Source organism: Anolis carolinensis, chromosome 3 (genome assembly GCF_035594765.1).
Source record: "Anolis carolinensis isolate JA03-04 chromosome 3, rAnoCar3.1.pri, whole genome shotgun sequence".
Classification (NCBI taxonomy): domain Eukaryota; kingdom Metazoa; phylum Chordata; class Lepidosauria; order Squamata; family Dactyloidae; genus Anolis; species Anolis carolinensis.
In genome coordinates this window covers 35,961,125-35,985,854 of record NC_085843.1, presented here as the reverse complement: position 1 = coordinate 35,985,854, position 24,730 = coordinate 35,961,125, and the positions used below count along the sequence as shown (strand labels likewise).

At 37.9% G+C, this 24,730-nt stretch overlaps 1 protein-coding gene across 4 annotated transcripts in view; it reads left to right on the top strand.

The window, feature by feature from the left end:
* The window catches only part of smad9 (SMAD family member 9), a 66,305-nt gene extending 43,546 nt beyond the window's left edge, over window positions 1-22,759 (top strand). For all 4 annotated transcript variants that reach the window (XM_062974733.1, XM_062974734.1, XM_062974735.1 and 1 more), the window contains 3 exons: window positions 2,441-2,662; window positions 3,799-4,055; window positions 11,001-22,759. In XM_062974733.1, the coding sequence (XP_062830803.1) occupies window positions 2,441-2,662; window positions 3,799-4,055; window positions 11,001-11,144 (623 nt within the window). In that variant the 3' untranslated portion in view covers window positions 11,145-22,759. The remainder of the gene's footprint in view (window positions 1-2,440; window positions 2,663-3,798; window positions 4,056-11,000) is intronic.
* Window positions 22,760-24,730: the final 1,971 nt, after the last annotated feature.

The following is a 24,730-nucleotide window of genomic DNA, read 5'->3' as shown; positions in this document are numbered from 1 at the left end:
TGAGCCCTCCAGATTATTGGGATTCAGCTTCCACAATTCTTAACAGCCAATAGGCTGCCCATGCCTGATCTTTATCTCCTAAATCCCAGTCCAGCTTGCACTATATACCAGCGATTATTTATTAAACAAATATGTCAGAGTTCAAGAAACTGAGATTCTCAAGTTATGTTTTAGGTCATGTCATGTAGAGATTGGGAGAAGACCTTTGCTCTAGCTTTTACTACAAAGGTTATGTTACCATGGCTAATAATATTTGATATCTCTGATATCATGTATACAGTGGATTTTTTAAATAGAAGAATTTATCATTGATTATTATGGGTCTGTGTGGGAAGCTCAAGACTACAGTTAATTTAAGCACATAGTGAACCCATATAATATTATGTAGCAGTGTGTTTCTCCAGTTGGATCTTCACTGTCATATAATCCAGTTCCAGAATGCAGAATAATTGCATTGAACTGAATGATATGCCAGTGTAGATCCAGCATCAGAGTATTTTACCAGTAGTGGTTCTCAAACTTTTAAAGCAACAGAGCCTTTTTTGAAGCAAAAGTTTATTGTGGAGCCCCAAGAAATGTTTATATATTATTATAAAGGTGCCCCGGTGGCGAAGTGTGTTAAAGCACAGAGCTGCTGAACTTGCAGACCGAAAGGTCCCAGGTTCAAATCCCGGAAGTGGAGTGAGCGCCCGCTGTTGCTCCAGCTTCTGCCAACCTAGCAGTTGGAAAACATGCCAATGTGAGTAAATCAATAGGTACTGCTGAGGCGGGAAGGTAACGGCGTTCCATGCAGTCATGTTGGCCACATGACCTTGGAGGTGTCTACGGACAACGCCGGCTCTTCGGCTTAGAAATGGAGATGAGCACCAACCCCCAGAGTCAGACATGACTGGACTTAACGTCAGGGGGAACCTTTACCTTTACCTATAATGTATATATATCAGGCATGGGCCGAGCCAGTGGCTGATAGATGGAGAATGTTTGTGTGTACTAAAAAAAAGGAAAGAAATAATTAAAAAAAATACAATATTAAAAATGAATAACAATTTTAACCAACATAAACTTAACAATGGAAGACCCCCGGGGCCATCCAGTCCAACACCCTTCTGCAGTAAAGGAAAAACACAATGAAAGCACCTCCAACAGATGGCCACCCATCCTTTGTAATAATAATAATAGTAGTAATAATAGTAGTAATAATAATAATAATAGCAGAAAACCCAGTAGCTATGCAGTACAATCCCCTTGTGCTATGCAGGAAAAACACAATCAAAACACACACACCCCCAGTGGTGGGAGGGGAATAGGGTTTTTGAAGGAAATTGCGGAGAGGAGGGGGAGGGTCAGGGCTGTGAGGAAAAGAGTCTGGGCAACGTGGGAGGCAAAGGAGAACGGGTCTGTTCCCTGGGAGGATGCTGTTTCTGTCTGCTCAAAACTTTAATTTCCCTGCATTTCTCAAGAGGGGGAAAAAGGAGGAGGCAGGAAACAGCATGGTACTGTGGAGCCCCCAAGGGCTCCACGAAGCACAGTTTGAGAATCCCTGTGCTAAAGAACACTTTGTTTTCTTTGACTTATCATCCAGACACTTACAACAAACATGCTAAATCTACTGGGATTGAAGTTCATTCTCATTAACTTAATTCACATTCTTCATTACATCCCTTAATCTATTGCAAAAGCTTTATATCTTGTACTTTGAGCAAGGGAAGACTTTATTTGCTGCTCATCCCCACAAACATCTCTGATTATCCTGATTATGTTTTTTGCAAGGTATGTTAGGTCTGGACAAGGTGGAATTGAAGTAGATTACTATTCTTTTCTGTATCTACCCTTTCCACCTCTAATATTATTTCAGATATGAATTGCCCATAAATTTGATATATGTGGGTTTTGGAGCCAGTTGCAGTGGTATAGTGAAACATATCATAACACCTCAATAGTACAGAGATAGTAGCAGAGCTTGAGAGAGTTAATTGTTTTAGGCAATTTCCGGTGACCATGGATCTTTATATTAGTAAATGGCATTGACACCCTGAAGTGTTCATGTTCATGTTAGTAATACGGGCCATGACTGCATATTTTCTTTTCCTCAAAATCGGTGGTTCTCAACCTGTGGGTCCCCAGATGTTTTGGCCTTCAACTCCCAGAAATCCTAACATCTGGTAAACTGGCTGGGATTTCTGGGAGTTGTAGGCCAAAACATCTGGGTTGTTGAGAACCACTGCTGGAAATGAAGCCCCATAGATATATCAGGGGCATAGACTACATACTGAACGTGTATCAGAGTTGTCAAGTTGGAAAACATTGGAATTGAGGGGAACATTTCCTGTAGCATCTTCTCTTGGTGATGTATGTGATTGAACACTTGGTTATGATGGTACTGTTCTTCCTTTTCTCCATTACCCTTCTATTTTAATTAATCCTGGATCTCTCCTTCCAGACTTCCGGCCTGTTTGCTACGAGGAACCACAGCACTGGTGTTCGGTGGCATACTATGAACTCAATAATCGAGTAGGAGAGACTTTTCAGGCCTCTTCTCGGAGTATACTTATTGATGGCTTTACAGATCCTTCTAACAATAAGAACAGGTTCTGCCTTGGACTGCTGTCTAATGTAAATAGGAATTCTACTATAGAAAACACTAGGAGACACATAGGAAAGGGTAAGAGCAAGCAACTTGTTTTATTGCAATTAACAAATGTACTTTGAAGCATTACATGATCCAGAATTTTCCAAAAAGGAAGCTGTGGACATTTTATGTTAATGAAAAAAACCCTCATTTTTTCTGAAAAGTGGGTGATGGATCTGATTTTTGGTTTGTGGAAGTATTTTTAAACATTTCATTGTTCACTGTTTGATTGAATTGAATACATTCAGCAGTCATTATTGATAGATCATTGTACATTCACCACTGATAATTTCAGATAAGCATCTGATACGTGCTTTTAAAATGAATAGGTCTAGGTCTGTGCAAAACGTTTGGGTAGGAAAAGGCCTTCTGAGTTATTTGCAGTTTTTTGAAGTTGGTGGTTATTTTGCTAGTAGTTTCCCTGTGATTTTCAAGAATGTCCATAAAACCTTTATTCAATTTCTGCTCTTGTTTTGACACTGCAGTGTGAGTAGCCATTGCAACTGGTAACTTCTGTGTCAGTAGGACAGTAATTTCCCCCAAGGTTTTACTTTAGGCTTTAAAGAAGCTATCCAGGGTGCTGAAGCATATCCCCAACAAGCCCAATACTTTGGAGAACACTTTAAAAAGCTCATACTAAAACCTGGGAGAGATGCATTCCTCCACTTGCATGAAAGCCATCAACTGCTACTGAAAGGAGGGTTCTCAAGGACACATCTGGTTCATTAAACTGAGATATACCTGCATTGCGAAACTTAGATTTGGAATGGCCAACACCTGAAACTCTGGATCGTAAATGTTTAAGACTGTATTTTTGTAAAAGCAAAGAAAGGGGTCCTGCTGGATTAAATCCAGCATTCTCCATCGGGCAATCAGATGCCTGTGGGAAAACAGCAACAGAACATGAACACAATAGTACTTTACTGCTCTTTCCCCCAGCAATTGGCATTGAGAGGCCTATTGCACCTGATGCTAAATGTAGTCATCAGTAGTATTATCCTCCATGAAATCTGTTTTTATATCTGTTCTGTTTGTATATTCTTTACACATCATAGCACACTACATTGGAAGGTGTGTGTTTTTCTGTGACATGTTTTGTTTTAATGAATGGCAACTCTTGCTTTAATCTGTGCTGAGATTTGCCCTTTTGGTTTTGTCTTCCATTGAAGGTGTTCATCTGTATTACGTTGGAGGCGAGGTATATGCAGAGTGTGTGAGTGACAGCAGCATTTTTGTACAGAGCCGCAACTGTAACTATCAGCATGGCTTCCACCCAGCCACCGTTTGTAAAATTCCCAGCGGCTGCAGCTTGAAGATTTTCAACAACCAGCTCTTTGCCCAGTTGCTTGCCCAGTCAGTTAACCATGGATTTGAGGTGGTGTATGAGCTAACCAAGATGTGTACCATTCGGATGAGCTTTGTCAAAGTAAGGACTTCTCTTTTTCTTTTTTTGATGATTGTTCAGTATGTAGTGGCATTGTCATATTCTTTACTACGGGAGCATTTTGTAATCGCAGCCAGCTAAAATAACGCCTACAAAGCTTGAGTTATTTAGATGAAACTTGGAATGTCATGTTTTCATAAGATTTGCAGAACCTAAAGACTAAGAACAGTAAGCCCTCTACTTTTCAGTTGTTGCGGCATAAGATCCCCTATAGAAGTCGGTAAAATCACAGGTAAAAAAAACGCTATTTTTAGAAATCTCTTAAGTTCTCCTGGGCAATTGTATGGACTACCCCTGTTGGAAGCTGACCATAGAATCACCCTGAAGGAACAAGAGATTCCTAGGTAAGTGCTCTATGGGAATCTCTTGGCCCTCCAGAGTTATTCTGTAGTCAGTTTGCATCATCCAGGAGGACCTAGAGCTTCCTAGAAAGAACATATTACTCATATATGTGAACAAGCTAATCCACAAAAATTAAACTCGCAAAAATGGAAGGCTGATTGGTTTTATTTCAACATATGTTTGTGTATCTGAAGACGTGGTCTGACACCCACAAATGTTTATACTTTATATTAATCTTTAAGATGCCTCAAAACTCCTTTTTATCTGGCATACCAGGGTTTACATTCAGAAAATAATTTCATGGGCAAGACCTTCTTTTTGACCTGATTCTTTACTTCCTAGAGGTCTTGCATACTAGTTGTTTTTGCTTAGGATCTCAATCCTGGTTTCAGTTCAAAATGAGTTCTACGGCATCTCTCTTTTTAATGCTTTGAAAAAAATGGAGACCCCTCCTAGCCCCTAGGGCAGTAGTTCTAAACCTGGGGTCCCCATGTGTTTTTGACCAACAACTCCCAGAAATCCCAGCCAGTTTACCAGCTATTAAGATTTCTGGGAGTTAAAGGCCAAAAATATCTGGGGACCCCAATTTGAGAATCCTAGGGTTTAGTATGGACTGTGCAGCCCCTCAAAACTGTATAAAAGCCTTTGGGGGATTTTGCACAGCTCACTGAGCTGTAATTAGTTTCCAAAATGGATGAAAATCCAAAAATACATGCTGATGGTTGTGCAGTTTGCTTAGTTACTCATTGAAAGCATTTGCCTTTCAAACATCCACAATTAGCATTAAAAAGCATGAAAAATTTCTCAGCTCTATTTAGAACAAATCTGTACTTTCTCATTAGTTGTTTGTCTGCCAAATAATTCTGGATTTGCATACTAAGGAAAAGATGCTGCTTTTGCATTCATGAAGTATGTGATGTTGTTTTACCAAAAGCAGCTTTATTGGCTTGGCTTGTTCAAGTATGGCTTAAATCTTCATTTAGATCAGCTTATAGACTGTGTTCAGAGGAACAATGCTGAAATTATCAAGGTGGTCCCTGGCAAATTGTCCACTATCCAGGCAATACGTAGTGTTGCTTAATGACGTCTTAATATCAGTATACAGGATTTTTCCATAATACTGCTCTTTTTACTGAGTTGTACTGTTCTTTTTACCAAGACCTTCATAAACATTTTATAAATCCAATTTTAGAAAGTTTACCAGGAAGATCTGTAAGGTTTTATGTTGATTAACTTTTGGCTGACTAACATCCCAAAATTACTGCCAAAGTTGCTAGCTTTTGTGCAGCAGCATAGCTTATTGGTGCAAGATGCTGTCACAGTCTTAGGAGGTTTTTAATATTTATTCCAGTATTTTCCATTGTCATCTTAGCATATACACATTTAATACCATTTTAACTATCATATTCAATACTGGGTTTAACTTAAGTGTTTCTTAATACTTCAATGTAAATGTTCTTATTCCAATGTTTGTTGTTTTTTGATGCTGGTCATCGACTATAATTACACACACACACACAGATATAGACAAATACAAAAACTTGTTCAATCCTCTGTCATACCACTTTCTGACTCGGAATGAGTCCCGCACATCCTAATTTGTGATATTTTAATTATAAGCAAAGATTATTGTGTCTTTAAAACTATACTGTCCCATCTACAGTTGTTACCTAGATAGAAAAACCTCTCAGGAATACAATCTCTCAAACGTGTATATTCCTGGAACCCCATTGTACAAAACAAATATAGATAAGTTAGTTTTCATGAAATCAGTTCCAATGTTTATGCCACTGTAGGAAAAGAGAATCCAAGTACAACAAGTGGTTATTTCCATGACAATGGGCAAATGACTCTGTTCCACGGTTTAGTCAGAACTTTTAAAGAGGAGATCCATGATGCTGAACCTTAATATTTCTGGCTCTTCCCAACAAGTAGGAGTTTTATATAATTACAGTAGAGTCTCACTTATCCAACATAAACGGGCCGGAAGAATGTTGGATAAGCGAATATGTTGGATAATAAGGAGGGATTAAGGAAAAGCCTCTTAAACATCAAATTAGGTTATGATTTTACAAATTAAGCACCAAAACATCATGTTATAAAACCAATTTGACAGAAAAGGTAGTTCAATACGCAGTAATGCTATGTAGTAATTACTGTATTTATGAATTTAGCACCAAAATATCACGATATATTGAAAACATTGACTACAAAAATGCGTTGGATAATCCAGAGTGTTGGATAAGCGAGTGTTGGATAAATGAGATTCTACTGTACTATCATTCTTCAGATGGGTTGTCTACTACCTCTAGCCCTATGTGCTAAAATGTGCATTTTTGTTGTTGTTTTTTTTAAAACAAAAAAAAAACCCTCCCTTCAAGAAACCCAGGATGGTGTTCATTATTGCCTTCTTCCCGCTGCTGATTGCCCAATTTTGTGTTCACAACAACTCCAAAATACTTAGATCCTTAAGATCTAAGCTCATGTTGAGAGAGAGTGACTGGCCCCCAAATGAAGTAGTGAGGCTTCAGGATACACAGAAATTGCACCTGAATTTCCCTGATCCTGTTTGGATGCTTGAAACATAACAGCAGTTTCTGATCTCCTTGTGGGATGGTGGCATAAATTTTCTAAGAAGAGAGGTGTTGGGAAATGCTGTGCATGAGTGCCTCCAGTTGAAAATTGAAGGAGAACGTTTCCTCTCAGCTTGATGAAGGGAAGAAGATGGTGTATCTGCCAAGAATCCAGCAATCTCTACACACTCCTTCAAGATGTGCCTTGAAACATAATTCAAAGTTACTGTCTGCCATTCTGTAGAGGCTGCACTAACTGTCACATAACACTCTGAAAAAGAGACACGGTGACAGCCTTGATGTTATATGTCTTGCAGAACAAGTACTAATAACACAAAGTCATCCTGAAACATTTTTCAAGCCACCAGCAGATGGAGATGGTGAACCATTGAATGAACCAAAAATGTAGCAGGTTCCATGCTGTGTTAGAACAAGTCTCATTCATAATAAGTCAGATACAAAACTGCACACAATACAAAGCAGTTTTTGATGGAGGTGTTTACATCATTATAACAAATCAGTGTCTAGAAGAGAAATTGTATTTGATTTATGCAGAGGTGATACAGTAGCATTTATTGAAAATGTGTAAATCAAGATACATAAATATGTTAAAGTTTGCACTTTAAATTAAAACAATAGTTCCCGGAGGAAGATGTTGATATAAATAGAGCAGAAATCATATCATGCTTTGACAGCAGAATATGTATATTTCCAGAAGTTGGATGGAATCCTGTATCAGCTCCTTAGTTAAGCAGCTTCTCCTGCACGCACACACCCCTCTCCAAACCTGATGGAAATGTCACCCAAGGCTTCTTCCATGGATATCATGAACTGCTAAAATGACAAATAAATGGGTCTTAGAATTAGAGGGCCAGTAATGGCATACTGTAGTGGTTTGAGCATTGGATTTAGCTTTGAAAATACACTGGATGACCTTAGGCAAGTCATACACTCTTAGCCTATGTCAGAAGCAGCTTGAAGGCACAGAAGAAGGAGAAGAGGAGGTAGAGGAAACAGAAGAAGGTGTAGTAGTAGTAGCAGCAACAGCAGCAGCAATAGTAGTAGTAGTTTGGCCTGAACTGTCGCCAGAAGCCAAGATGACTAAACTGAGGCTATTACACTTTGGCCATACCATCAAAAGACATGATTCACTAGAAAAGACAGAAAAGATAAAGGCAGTAGGAAAATAGGAAGATCACATTACAGATGGATAGACTACTCAAGGAACGCTGAGTCTACAAAAGCTGAGCAGGGCTCCTGATGATAGGGTGACTTTGGAGATCCATAGGGTCACCATGGGTTGAAGTAAACTTCAAGACAATTAACAACAACAAATTTAGTTATGGCTGCTGCAATCATAACTTCAATATCTGAAAAATATGCACCACGATAAAGGTTCAAAGCATAGAACACAATATGTATATTAGAGCAGCATATACATAATAATGTTAACAGTAATACAAATAATAATACAACTGATTACCAAATTCAGTCAGCTGTAGTGGCACACAGTCATAACTTACAGAGTAGTAACTTACAGAGTATATATACATATTGTGTTCTATGCTTTGAACCTTTATCGTGGTGCATATTTTTCAGATATTGTTTAGAATAGACAGCTGTGTTTAGTTATTATTATATTTGCGATCATAACTTCACCCTAGAATTATGTTACTGGACCTCAGTTATGTAGGAAGAAGGAGATCTATTGGGCTAATGGTTAGAACGTGGATAAAGGACATTTTGGTCAGATTTGGGTGTGAGGCAGTATGTGTGCCAGGAGGGTTTACTTTAGTTAAGTACCTAACTAATTAGCCGATACAGGATTCCAGCCATAATTGGATTGCAATTCCCATCACTTCCAGCTCACAGTGTAGGTGTTGAGGAATGATAGAAAACCCAGTATCCTCTGAATGGTCACACATTCCACATCTCTGTCTTAAAATCAACATTTCAGTATTAGATGCCATTGTGTGAGAAGTTTTCTAGAGAAACTCAGGTTCTGTAATGTGCCAGCATAGTTCTAAACTCCTGACCAGCTTGTTCTGTTCATTAATTTACATTGTTATTGTTAGAAACACTCTACAGGGCAGACAAATGCATTATAGCTATGGACAGCCTGTCCATATTTTGAAGTCATATATAGATTCTTCCTTCCAAGTGTTCTTACTAATAAAAGTCTGATGAACAGAGTCTCCTTGGATAGTGTTGTTTCTATGGAATTTCTTCGTCAGGAATTTGCTTGGGAGACATATTTTTTTACTTTTGTTTTTAGATACAATACAATTTCCTGTATTCATGGAACCAATATCTGCAGGCTCACTTATTCACTTAGGGTCTCCCGAACAAGCTACATCCTCTTCCTAGTACCTCTGTCATTCATCCCATTGAAAAGAATAGGGTTTACTATTATAATACATCTACACAAAGTTTGGGAACATATATCCCACATATATGGGGATCATAATGTATTATATTTTTCAATGTGCCATTATTACTTGGACTCTTTGGGATACTACACTATAGTAAGAATAGTTTTGCAGGTGGTTATACTTCTTTTGAGGTTGCATGAAGGGCAATGGCAGGTCTAGCCAGTGCCACCCATTTTGCAGGCCAGTGCAGATCCTTATTTCTTACATTTGATTTGTTGGGTGGGGCTAAGTAAACTCAAGGCTAACTGTGGTATCGTTTATAACTACAATGATAAATGTTTACATTACACTAAAAGTGTGCAGGATTTTGACTATCATGTTTTGTAGCTTGTTTTTTGTTAGTAGTTCTGGAAGCTTTGACTAGAGAATGGCAGATAAATCTTTGAAATAATTGAGGATAGTAGTACTGCTAGGTCATTTCAAAAGTTGCTCAAATTAGCAAAGATCTGACTAAGTTTACATTAACTATTAGTTGCAGGTTGTGGGGTTTTTAAAAAAACAAAACAAAAATATATCCAGAGAAGGTGTCTCAACAGAAAAGAAAAATACCAATTAAAGAAAAATTGGTCAGATATTACATCAATCAAAAGAGAGAACAACAACACATTATTTCCAGGAATGCTCATAGGGATTTATCTGTGGGAGAGCATTTCCCAGACAACTAAACAAGCCTATATGAATTTATACATTCATCAGCCTGCAGAATCAAGTGATGACTTGCCTGGGTGCAAGAGCAATGAGACATCAAATGACGCAAAGAATTTATTTTTATATGTTAATCACCTTCACCTGAAAGTGCAGTAACTCTTAATGTAGCAATTATTGTGTTTACAAGTCTTTTTTAATCAGTGATGAGCCTCTATTATGTGAAATAACTCAGTAAGTTCAAAAATCATCCTCAAATTCACAGTATGCAAATTAGAAAATTATTGCACTGAGCCAGGGTTCTCAGCCTTTGATCCTCCAGCTATTTTGTTCTTCAACTCCCAGAAGTCTCCACCAGCATGGCTTTTTATGATGGATTCTGAAAGCTGAAGTCCAAAACATTTGGAAGATTAGAGGCTGAGAACCACGAATCAAAAGGGTGATGTGTGAGAGAGTAAATTTTGTAGAATTTAGAGAAAGCATAACATGTTTTCAAGATTTTTTTTACTTTACTGCCAGTCAATTTTAGTCTACTTCCTTGAAATAGTCAAATCTTTTTTGCTATTTATCTTGAACTTTTATATTTGAGGATCCCTTATTTGGAAAACCAAAATGCTCCAGAACTATCCACATGGGTGGCTGAGATAATACCTTGCTTTCTAATGGCTCAGTGTACACAAACGTTGTTTCATGCATAACATTATTAAAACATATATTAAATTACCTTATGGCTATGCGTATGAGATGTATATGAAACATAAATGAATTGCCTAGTTAGACTTGGGTCCCATCTCCAAGATATCTCATTGTGTGTGTGTGTGTGTGTGCACGCGTGTGCAGATACAGGTATTCAACAGAAATATTTTTCCTTAAATGGGATGAAAAACAAGGCAAATATCCTGTTAATGCTTAGCATTTCTTCATTTTTTTTGTAGGGCTGGGGAGCAGAGTACCATCGTCAGGACGTTACAAGTACTCCGTGCTGGATTGAGGTCCATCTGCATGGACCATTGCAGTGGTTAGATAAGGTGCTGACACAAATGGGTTCCCCTCATAATCCAATTTCGTCTGTTTCCTAAGAATCATCTCCACAGACTACCAATGAGATGAATAATGTTGCATGTGTGGCTAGTGGAAGTCTCACATGGGAGCCAACCTGAATTCCTGTATGTAGCTGTAAATATATTAATGTACATAGTATATCACCAGTGGAGTTTTTCATGTCATTACTACATGTTTACTAGCTAATAAGATGGTGGTATGTTGCATTCTGTTCTGTTCACTGGCAACGTTATCGAAATTTGGATTTAGCAAGCCTGTCTCTGGGTATGGAAAAGTACTAGTGTTGTTTGTACTCTGCAATAAATCATCTAAATAAACATAAATTCTACATCTTATGTACAATTTTAGAAGTAAGTAATTTGGCATGTAAAATGATAAAAACTGTCATGTTAGACAAGATGAAATACCATCTGGTCAACATTCTGTTTCTTAAGAACAGTCTGTGCATCTGGACCCTCTGAAGCAGAGTATAATGACTTTGGCTCTTCTTCATTTTACTTTTGGCCTCCTATCAATTGTTTTTAGTATTTACTGCTAAGCACAAGGGTATATTGTTTTTGAACACAAAGATTACATGTAGCTTACATTTCAGCTTTCTATTTGAATCGTTGAATTGTTTTTTCCTGCTTTTTGGTGAGTGGGAAGGCAATTTATTGGGATAAGGGAGAGTAATGAATGACAATGAAGTACCATATTTTGAACCACCAGAAATCATGCTGGTTCTTCATATATCACACATATCCATCATTTCTGAGATTTGATAAGACACGTCATATTCCTAGTCCATTCATTTTCATTTCTTGGTTTTATGAGAACTGCGCAGTGCAAAACTTATAATTTATTCGTTAGAAGTAAGTACATTGGCATGTAAAATAATATTGTAGCACCTTCAAAATGGAGTGAAACATTTTTCGTAATATAGCACTCTTTGGCAGAGAAGACTATAAAACTACAATTTCCAGGATTTGATTGCATTGAGCCATGGCAGCTAAAGTGATGTCAAACTGTATTAATTCTACACTGCAGATGCACCCTTGGTCTACTGCATTATCATGGAATACCAGTTTATTTTTGTTTAGGGGTTTCAGGAACCTAAATCCCTCCAGTGTTTTCTTTTGGTCATGGGGATTCTGTGTGGAAAGTTTGGCCTAATTCTGTCATTGTTGGGGTTCAATGGGTTCTTGATTGTAGGTGAACTATTAATTCAAGGAACTACAACTCCCAAATGTCAAGGTCTATTTTTCCCAAACTCCAGCAGTGTTGACATTTGGGCATATTGAGTATTTGTGCCAGGTTTGGTCCAGATCCATCATTGTTTGGAGTCCACAATGCTCTCTGGATGTAGATAAACTACAACTCCAAAGCTCAAGGTCAATGCCCACCAAATCCTTCCAGGATTTTCTGTTGGTCATTGGAATTCTGTGTGCCAAGTTTGGTTCAATTTCATTGTTGGTGGATTTCAGAATGCTTTTTGATTTCAGTTAACTATAAATCCCAGCAACTACAACTCCCAAATGACAAAATCAATCCCCTCCCAATCCCACCAGTATTCAAATTTGGGCGTATTAGATATTTGTGCCAAATTTGGTCCAGTGAGTGAAAATACATTCTGCATATCAGATATTTACATTACGGTTAATAACAGTAGCAAATTACAGTTATGAAGTAGCAACGAAAATAATTGTATGGTTGAGGGTCACCACAACATGAAAAACTGTATTCAGGGGTCACAACATCAGGAAGATTGAGAACCACTGGTTTAGGGTCACCACCTGGCTGACTCTGACCAAATCTTGCCCTCTTAGTAAGTGTCAATCATCCTCTCCCTGAATAACTGGTCTAAAAACAAAATATCTGCTGAGAAATTCTATCACTGATCACAGAATGTGAAAGCAGACAACTTAAAATCAAATTGAGGTTTAGCATCTCAAAATTTGTTTCTAGGAGACCCTGAGTAAAATCCTACTCCAAAATGAAATTATCAGTGGGTAAATTTCCCAGATGTTGCATGGATTTCTGCTGGAGTTATTAAAACTTTGATAGTTATAAGACAGCTGCTTAAAAGATGTGATAAGAGGGAGCCCTAGCAGAACATGTCACCTCCTAAAGCTGTGTTTTGGTATCCAACTGATACATTTTTTATCATCAGGTTATTTTATTATCACCAAGTCTCATAATCAGAGCTTTCATTAAAATATTTTCACTTATTTTTAGAAATAATAAAAGTAACTACTCAAACATTATCATAGGAATGACCATAGAAGAATAAGGTAGCCGGGGAGAGGGGGGCGGGATTGGTACCGAGTTGTATAACACTGTAGTGCAGATAGTCTTATTTCCATTGGTTGTGTTACACAGTAGGGCTCTGGCAAAATCAAGAACAGCAAACATGTACATAAAAGGGCTGGAGTGATGCTCCATTTAGAAGCCATGGTGAGGCAATACTATTAATGATGTTTTCAAGAAGCATATGAGATAGAAATATGCATCATTTGCAAATACATACTGATCTCTGGAAGATAATGGTGGTGATGATTATAATGATCATAATAGCCTTCATCTTTGCTGGTTGTTGGTCTTTGTTGTTTGAGTGCATAAGAGAAAATACCACTTGCAGGGCATCTTTTAAAGGCTTTCAGGAATGAACCTTGGGAATTGAGTGGTTGCACATAGCCAGGCATATTTCAAAGAGCAAAAGAGGAAAAGAAATTAACAATTATCCTGGTTTTTTTTTAAAGTAGGCTGGAATCTTCTTTGGGATTTATCGATTTACACATGTAAGAATCAGAATGGGTCAGTTTTGTAATATTGAGGGCTGTTGTCATGTTACTGTGTAGTAGAGAACAGCAAAATGTCCCCTGTGCATTGCATGCTGAATCCTATCATACACCATCTGGCACACTTGCTCATTTTCTGATACACGTCTTCTCAGTTCACTGTCAGCATTTCCCAGCACCTCTCTTTTTAAGCTAAGTATAAAGTTATATTAAGTAAAAGATGATACAGGATTCTGGAGAAATTATAATAAAAGACATGCAGGAGATAATTATAACTGGTGATCTTTTCCAGAGCTCACTGATGAACAGTGTTGTGGATAGGTTTTACAGTGACATTTCCATCTTTAATATAAATAAATTACAAATATCTTCAGGATTATTTCATTTTTCAAAACAACAGAACCCTATTGGCTCTACAAAGGCAAATGTGTCAAAATAAGAAAGGCTGCAGGAATGATAACTTCATTGGTGGCTCTAATCTTCATCAGTGGCCATGATCTAACAGTTTCTAAAGCCTGGCTTCTATAGTGTGCATATGTTATTCTTCCTCTCAAGGATTTCTTGTCAGATCAGGAAGAATCCTGACCCTGTGAGCAATTAGAGTGAGAGAGCCAGGACATAAATTACGAGACAACTACAAAACAGGCAGTGGTTTTTTTCCAGTTCTAAGTGAAAGTTCAAAAGTTAGAAGTGAACTGATCATTCCTCCTGATAGAGATACTAGTTGAAAAAACTGGCTCACTACCATTTTTTTAAATATAATACTTAGGTACAAAGGGTGTTGGAAGAGGGCAACAAAAAGGGCTGGAAGCTTTGGCTTAAAAGCTTTCCATTAATATTCAGTCTTTGCTAGAAGCGAAGCATCTCTTCCATCTGAACATTAGGAAGAACTTCCTGACCATGAGAGCTGTTCAACAGTGGAACTCTCTGCCTTGGATTCTGTTGGAAGCTCCTTCTTTGGAGGCTTTTGAACAAGCTGGATGGCCATCTGTCAGGGGTGCTTTGATTATGCTTTTCCTGCATGGCAAGGGGTTGGATTGGATGGCCCATGTGGTCTCTTCCAACTCTTAGGATTCTATATTTAAACTTTCAGCTAGAAGCAAAGCATCTCTTTCCTTTAAAAATCTCTTTTATCACTTGTAGTCTAGATACTTATTTCCAGGAGCTTTTTGAACTCCAGATGCTAATATATGTCTGGCTCTTGGCACATGCTCATTTTTGACAAACATTTAAGCAGATCCCAGACTTGGCATGTCAGATATTGACCATTCAGTTTTTTTTCAGCTAGCCTCAGCTGGCTGAGCCCCTAGCACTGTAGTGGCAGAGAGACAGCTCTGTCCAAAGTAGAACAGAGACAGGGTGAGTTTTTGGTGCCAAACTACTCTGGTAATATTTCAGGATTAATATTCTGCACCATCTGGTTGCCACACAGACCACCAAAGAACAAAATTGAACATGGTCCAAAGTACCATACATGTCTATTTTGACAAACTTCCTACAACTTATTTAAAAGGGGTATTGGAACCTGGAAAATACATTAATTCACCTAATTTCCATTTTTAACCAGAAAAAGGGAAAATCATTGGATATGGAGGAAAGCTTGAAGGCTGAAGAAAACACTTCTTGGTGTGCCGGTGTGCTAACATAGTTTTATCAATAAGGAATAATATACTGGTAATCCTTCATTTTCAAGGCAGACAGAGTTTACCAATAGGAACTGACAGCTCATAATCAGACTCACCCTTCCTGCTTTTTAACTAAATCAATGGTTCTCAACCTGTGGGCTGCAAGAACAAAAATCTGGTCCACGCACTTCCTTCCTCTATTTATTTTATTTCCGCTCCTTTCCGCAGAGCTGGCCATTTCATTGGATAGACCACATAAGCTCTAGATTGTTAAATATGGTTTTCTGTAGGCGAGCAGATGGCAACTACTGGCTGGCATATGTTTTGTATCAGAAACTAGAGCTGATGTGGTCTATCCAATGTAATTTTCTGAATCAGCACCCCAAATAACCAAACAATCCAAAGTTAACCAAAAATTGATTTGTAACCCTTTTGGTACTAATGTTGGAGAGTGGTCAAAGTGGGCCCTGTTCAAGTGGGCCCTGGTCAAAAAAAAAAAAAAAAAAGGTTGGGAACCACTGAACTAAATGAAGGATTTTGTCCATATGGAATCCCTAGCTTTCTGAGAGATGGCACTTGGTGCTGTACAAGGGTACTTCCAAGAGCCTGGAAAGCCATGAAATCATAGGTCAGGAGATGTCCTCAAAGGCAGTCTTGTTCAACTAATTGTCAGTTAAGGAAATCCACAGTTAAAGCAACCATGTTTAAAAACCTCCAGAAAAATAAAGTTCACTTCCCTCTGAGGCAGTCTTTTCTACTATCAAAATAGCTTTCACCATCAAGAAATTCTTCCTAGCATTTTACTGAAATCTCTTTTCTTGTAATCGAAATCTACTGGTTTCATTCCTTCCCTTTGAAATGGAAAAACCAGCATTCTCCATCTTCTATAGGACAAATATCTCAAGATGCTAAAAGATACCACTTTTCAGTCTTCTTCTAGAGTGAACATATCCAGTCCCCATAGACATCATAGACCCTTTACTATTTCTATCACATTCCTGGACAAAGCACTGTAGGTGAGGTTTGATGACAGCTCATTTGAGCAGAACAATATACTTCTGTTGTTGTAGCCATGAATTGCATTAGGTCCCAGACTTTTCCCTCCCTGTGGCATCATTATGTTGACTCATACTTGTCTTGTTTGTGGATCTGATTTATCCAGCCTTTACATTTATTTATTCTGGCTGAAATGCAGGTACTTTATTTGGACCAGGGTGTACAATCTGTTATAAATCATCTTGAAATATTGATTCTATCCTCTAAGGCAGGCATGGGCAAACTTGGTCCCTCCAGGTGTTTGGACTTCAACTCCCACTGTTCCTAACAGCCTCAGGCCCCTTCTTTTCCCCCTCAGCCGCTTAAGCGGCTGAGGGGAGAAAGGAAAGGGCCTGAGGCTGTTAGGAACGGTGGGAGTTGAAGTCCAAAACACCTGGAGGGCCAAAGTTTGCCCATGCCTGCTCTAAGGTATTAGCTAACTTTTCCAGAGCAGTGTGATTTTGAAATTTGGTAACTCAGTTTCCCTGATGTATGAAGCTAGTTTCCACTCCACCTGCATATTGAACAAGACCCCAAACTTTGCCACATTGAAGGTCTCTTTTAGACACCAACATACCAAGATGAAGCTAGAGACGCCTGGGAAAAACAAAACCAGGATCTATCCCAGACTTTTATCAAGCGTAGTCAGACACAAAGAGAGTAACTGAACATTCCACACAGAAATGAACCATGATTGCTGCTTAAAGTGCCTTTGAAAAACTTATAAAATGGACTGTTTTCTTCAGTATTCATTTCAGAATCCTCCTATAAAAATGACCCCATAAATAGTCCTTTTTGTGTCTCGATGTCATTGTGCAGCTATCAGTATTAAACTTAAAGCCTTCAGATGTGGTCATAAATATGTCATCCTTTAAGATGGTCTTCTTGAAAGATTTAAAAGTTGTTTACTAGAAAGGCTATTTATTGATGGCCAATTTAAGGAAAAGAAGACATAATTTATAATAGGCATTTATCTGTGTCGACAGTATAAAGTGCACTTTCAGGCTTCTTGTGGACAATCTTTATGTTCCATTGGGGGCTTACGGGCATTTAAGCCTGCTTTTCACACACAAAAATACATAACAATATTGCGGTGCTATTTTCTTACTAAGAAATCTGTCTGTAAAATAATACCCATAAGAAGAAGATAGATTAGCTACATTTGGTATTTTATGTTGATTGTTTTTAAACTAGTGATTATAAAGCAAAAGTCCAAAAGGTGTGGGTTTAGTTGCAGAATTAGATCATTATTTTCATCGGACAAAAGGAAATGTTGTCTGTGTTGGCAGATATCATCTTCACAATTATATTTTAGCAGTTCTTGGAAAGGAACATTTTAACATCAACAGATGGAGAAATGGGTGATGATAATAAATGTTATTCAGTTTATGCATGAGAAATAAGCATTTAATATGTTGTTGAAGGCTTTCATGGCTGGAATCACTGTGTTGCTGTGAGTTTTCTAAACTGTATGGCCATGTTCCAGAAGCATTCTCTCCTTATGTTTTGCCCACATCTATGGCAGGCATTCTCAGAGGTTGTGAGGTCTGTTGGAAACTGGGCAAGTGGGACCCAAACATGAATCAGTGAACATGAAAGGCACTGCACACTAGCTCACCAGAGAAGCCAGCCATAGCAGAGCACTTGACAACCTGGACACAGCATATTATTTGGGAACAAAGAAAGGCTGGACTACTCAAACAACTACCATGTCAGACTACACAGCGAAGCCATTGAAATCCACAAACATGTGGACAATTTCAACAGAAAGGAGGAAACCATGAAAATGAACAAAATCTGACTACCAGAATTTAAAAAAATAAGGAACGACACTCTGAAAACTGAGGAATTCCAGACAAGAAACAATCAGGGCCAGCTAACACCTTCCAACAGGATTCCCCAGGTAGGAAGCAGCCAGGCTTTGATGCTGCAAAGCTATTTGATGGCCAATTGCAACATTCATACTTGCCTCAGGCAGATAAGAGTTCTTTCTCCCACCCTGGACATTCCAGATATATAAACCCCACTTGCTCAGTTTCCAAGAGACCTCACAACCTCTTGAGGATGCCTGCCATAGATGTGGATGAAACGTCAGGAGAAAATGCTTCTAGGACATGGCCATCCCAGAAAACTCACAGCAACCCAATAAGCATTTAACCTCACAATGAAGGATTAAATCTACGGTAGTGGTCCTCAATGTTTAGCTTCTCGATGTTCGGTTTTAGTTTCTAGTATACCTGGTCCTTTTGTCCTATTTAAGGCATTTGTGAGTTAAAGTCAAGTCACTTGACAGGCCAAATGTTTAGAGGCATTGGTGTTTCCCTTTATATCCTCCATCCCAGCTTCTATATAAATAATCTGCCAATAAAAGCTGAATTCTGTGCACATGATGAAGTGGTTTATAGTCTACAAATGCCTGTGCAGAATACAACTTGTTAGTCTTTTTAAGATGCCACCATACTTTTGTTTGTCTTTGTTGCATCATGCTGCCATGGCTATCTCCTTAGAAATAATCTGTCAGAAAAAAATCCTGGATTTTCAAATTTAATGCAACTATTCGGGGGTTTTAAAAAGTGGTAACTATAGTTGGTAAAACATTCCAGCTTTCATAAATAGAATTTTAAAGTGCTGTTGTTCAAGGCAATGCTTCAGCATTCTGTGCTGGATCAGATCAGTGGTTCTCTTTAATATGATGTTCTGTTTTGAAGTGGAATACTGTGTCCAGTTTTGGGCACCACAGTTGAAGGGAGATGTTGACAAGCTGGAAAGCGTCCAGAGGAGGGCGACTAAAATGATTAAGGGTCTGGAGAACAAGCCCTATGAGGAGAGGCTTAAAGAGCTGGGCATGTTTAGCCTGCAGAAGAGAAGGCTGAGAGGAGACATGATAGCCATGTACAAATATGTGAGGGAAAGTCATAGGGAGGAGGGAGCAAGCTTATTTTCTGCTGCCCTGCAGACTAGGACACGGAACAATGGCTTCAAACTACAGGAAAGGAGATTCCACCTGAACATCAGGAAGAACTTCCTCACTGTGAGGGCTGTTCGGCAGTGGAACTCTCTCCCCCGGGCCGTGGTGGAGGCTCCTTCTTTGGAGGCTTTTAAGCAGAGGCTGGATGGCCATCTGTCGGGGGTGCTTTGAATGCGATTTCCTGCTTCTTAGCGGGGGGTTGGACTAGATGGCCCTTGAGGTCTCTTCCAACTCTACTATTCTATGATTCTATGATTCTATGATTCTATGATTCTATGGTCATCATTCATATCTTTCCTGAATCTGGCTATCAATCCTAGCCAGGTGCTTTAAAAAAAAATCCCATTGCTTCTAATAGTGGAACATTTCTGGCACTTCCAAGGATAACATACTCCTGAGCCAAGAGAGAGATCCAAAACATTCCTGTATCATCCTCCTAAAAACAGGATTGCATCCGAAAACAAAGTTGCTGACTTCATATAGTTATATGCATGTTTGTATGAGTCATAAAGCCTGTTGCTATACGTTGATACTCAGAAGTAATTCCTGACGAATTCTGTTGAGGTGACTCTCAGTAAAAATTGTAGCCTTAATAAAGGATTGTGGAACCACACTTAATTATGCCGCACATAAACCCACAGAAATGAATGAGTCTTACATGAGTTATTACTAAGGTGTCCCATTGGTTTCAGTTGCTCTACTTTAATCAGAATTAAATCTAGATCCAACCAAGTGTAAATTAATTTTAGGAAACATATTAAACTCAGGCTGCTAAGAGTTTGATTTAAATAGGTAATTTTGAATTAATGATTTAGTAATTACAACTTTGACCTCATCCTTCATGCAATAGTTTTCAAGAATTTATACTTAGCAATTTTTGTGTAATCTAGGTTGTTAGAAACAAGTTTTGAAGTGTGTAAAGTACAAGGTATTATAGGGCGGAGACTAAAAATGCTATAGATGGATTCTGTATAGCCATATGCATAACAGTGTGAAGTAATATATAGGGGACACTTAACATTCTATAAACAGATTCTGAAGGTTTGCTAGACCCATAGACCACGCTTGGGCAGTGAAGCTGCTTTCAGGTTGTACAGGACTGGAGAAGAAATGTTACTCATGATGTATATTTGCATAATTATTGTTCTGTAATCTATCAGATAATGTATGTTGCCTACTTTTGATAAAATACTTCGCAACAAGGAGTGTGTGAATATCAATACAAGCATTCATTGAAATCAAGATTAGGCAAACTGAACTCTTTCAGCCCCAGTCAACATGACCAATGGAGAAAAAGCATGGCAGTTGTAGTCTCAAACACTTGAATGACACCAGGTCGTGTTCTTTGCCAAGAAGCCCCTTTACAAACAACACAAAGTATTTGGCAGAACATAAATTTTCTATGTATGCTCTGTAGTCCACTTGCAAAGGGTGCCAATAAAAATGGCAGACCCCAGTAACTGACCAAAAAGCATTGTTCCCTGAAAGGCGTATTACAAATACGACATAGGAATCTAGACTGTCAGATGAGATGGTAGGTTATTTACACTTAAATGTTTCCTACCAAAAGAGGTACTAAAGCCAGCTGGGATTATTAGCCTTTACTCCCAAGCTCTTTCCATCATTCAAACCCATTAACACAGTTTTCATTGTAATGTTGTTAATGGATTCCTAAAAGAAAAATTGTTCCCCATTACAGGTCTCTGCCTTAATTCTGACACTGCAGTGGGTTACATCAGAACAATTTGGAAAAGTATAATTAAATGACCCACAGCCCCAGGAAAATGGGTAGAGACAATGGCACTTTGAAACTGCAGCAAATGTTGGCCTGATATGCTTTCAGTGAAAAAAAAACTTCCAACATAGCTGTGTCTCCTTTATGCATGCATCTTTAGACATTAAATGGTCTTTTTTAAACCCAATTCTTTTTAACATGGTACTAAGTGATACTGCGATGTAGGTTCTCTTTATTGACTTAATTTGTTTACTCATATGAAAAATGTTTACTGCTTTGATTTTAAACACTGTTGTGGAAAAATATGTCCTTGCTTAGCATTTTCTGATGTAGGAGGCTTCTACTTGGCCATGCATTTTTCCTATGGAAACTGGTCACTCAGCTCAAACATGCAACAAGTACAGATGTGACATCAATTTTAGATCTACCCAAATAAAATAGCCATTATCCTTTCAAACATCATCATGTGAATCATTGTTTAGAAAAATGAAAACCTAGAAGAGAATGTCTTGTGGATTTTGTGATGCTTCTCTTAATACTGACATCAATATAACAAGTTGTTTGTGAATATTTCTATGTGCCGATTCTTTCTTGTCCATCTTGCTGTACTGCCTCTTGAACAAGACTTTAAAACTCACAAATAAGGTGTAAATAAATTTGTCTAAGTTCTCTGAGTGTTTGTTCAAACCACAGGCCCTTTGTCTTGTCAAATTGTTTATGATGCTGTCTGTAATAAAGTATTTTCCCTGTGGTAGAACTTCATTCCTAAAGCATTAGAATACTTTATTAACAAATAGATGATTTTTCAACAAAAGGTCTAACAAATTTCTATATTTCATGGCTATGAAGAATGAATTGTAGTATGTATTCTGTAAGGTACGGGAAACTGCTCTAGAATGTGTGGCATTGATAAGGCTACATCTGTCCTTTAACCTTGAGAAAAAGGATAACAATTTTTAAGAGAATGCTAAATTATTAATACCCTGTACATAATCTTAATCTACATCCATACATGTGGCTTTGCAAGGTTCATAGCCAAGTTGACTGAGACAGCCATTTGGAAACACTCAAAAGCACGAGTTGTTCTGCAATCAGTTTCTACATTTTCTTTCCTTGCTATAACAACCAGAGCAAAGCTGCTACAAGAAATGTCTTTTATGTTCTTGTGAGACGTATTAATAGCACATTGTAGACAGATTAATATAAATATAGTACTGACACTTAGTACCTTTGAGTTAAGATTATAAAAATGTGCAGGTATCGGAAGCCACTCTAAAATCTGCATCAGATTTGCCTTACAAAAACCCCTACAATATAACTCATTAAAATTAAAAAGTTGAATGGCACAGGTGTTTGTTATCTGTAACTTAGTGTTTAAAACTGCTAATGAATAAATCTGACAAGCTGCCATAACAAATTTGTTTGACAAGAATGCTGCTTCTGTTTCAAGAGTGATGTCTTAATTGTTAATAAAGTTACTCTATAAACAAAAGGCTCAGTTTCATGTCAGTTTTTCATTTCCAGACTTCTGATTTCTAGAAAGACATTTCTATTGGAGAAGCAATAAATAACCTACCACAGAAATGGGGCAATGACAAGATTCACAGCAGCAGTTTGAAATAACTAAGATCAAATGTAATTAATGGATACAGAAAGATGTTTTTAATCAGAAAAGACCAAGCACTATTGTGACAATTTGTTTATATTGTCTTTATAGGACAGTTTATACTGTTCTTTATAGGATTGTTAGTAAAGCCAAGTTGCACACTTGAGCTTTCACATTATGCTTCCAGTTGTTACATGACTTTTAACAATAACAGTTGCTCTGTAACCATGAAGCAGACAATTTATAATTTTTATGATGAAAAATTTATTTCGTATCAAAAGTATTGCATAAATCAGTATAAAACTGATAAAAATAGTGGCTAAATATCTTTTAACCAAAAATGGGCAACAGCACCCACATTGTAGCCTCAAACAATTCTTCCTCTGTACATGAGGCAAGATATTGCAGACAAACATACAGATGCAGTTGCCTGTTCCGCTCCATAGTCGCACAATGTGGAGGATTCTTTTAGGTAGTGCCATTTTGCCAGGTTGCCTTTTGATCTGCCCACTCCACTTCTGAGGGGAAATAATGGGTTATTTGTGACAGGTATATGCAGGTGATTTGAAATGCACTACCCCACCCATTAGTTTTGTAATGGTTCATTATATATCTAAGAATATATAAGAACTGGAATATATGGCAGTGTGAACTCTGATAACCCAGTTCAAGGCAGATATTGTGGGAATTTCTGTCTTGATATTCTGGGTTATATGGCTGTGTGGAAGGGCCCATATAATCCTATTTTGTTGTGAGACAATCACATTTCAATTTATGTTTTATAATGTAATCATAATAGTATATTGCAGTGGAATTCTATACTGGGAGTGTCTTTAACAATTACATATTATGCATGTGTGTGTGTTTTTTAGATCTACATAAATGGATCAACCAGGGAGGGTTATTGAATTAAATACAATGATTAGAATTGTAGGTAATCCAACAAAAAACCAATGCACAAGAGAAGAACCAATGTACAATAGGACTGGAATACCAGCTGGGAAATGCTAATGGAACACACTCAACCGTCTCCGTTATTCATTGTTGCAATTCAGACAGGATTTCTTGGCTCCTCTGCTACACAGCTTAGTGTACATAAAATTATGTGCTGTACATTGTTATAGAGGATGCCAGCTGTTCATTTAATTTTTACAAGAAACAGAATAAGGATCTGGTTATAAATCTGTTTTATGTGTCTCATTATAGTACTAATTAATGGAAGCAAACTGAAATTGCTAACCATATTATGATAGCATAGAGGAAACTGGAGGGAACCAATCTGAACAGCATTTGATTATTTACAATAACCAGAACTTCCTAGGACAAAAAGACCAGTGTGAAGCCAAATGCACCCACATTATTTCACATTAAAACCAAGACTGTCAGTTGCTCCCTTCAGCCTAAGTTCTCTACCATTTCCTCTTGCTACTTCAACAGGTAAATTAGCATGAATGATATTGTTGACTTCTTTCAGAATAAGTGTTACCAAATTTCCCCGAAGTATATGACCATTAATTTCTCAGTATAAAACGATAACTGAAATGAATGGAGGTGAATCTATATAATTTCACATATCAGGCAAAGGTCTATTTGATGTAATGCCTAAATGGTTGCCTAAAGGAAACTCAGCAGGAGATCAGAAGTCCAACTGCACCTGCCACCTCTTCTCAGGAATTGATATATACAGCTGTGTGATAATCGGTACTAGAGATTTAATATCTTGACGAATTGATGGTTCTCATCCCCCAGTCAAATGGGAAGCCATTGTTACATGTTGCAGCTAGCAGCATAGTTTTTACCAGTTTCTAGGCTTCCATTCTCCAGGTGACCACGGTTTTTGTTATGAAAGGGAAGAAA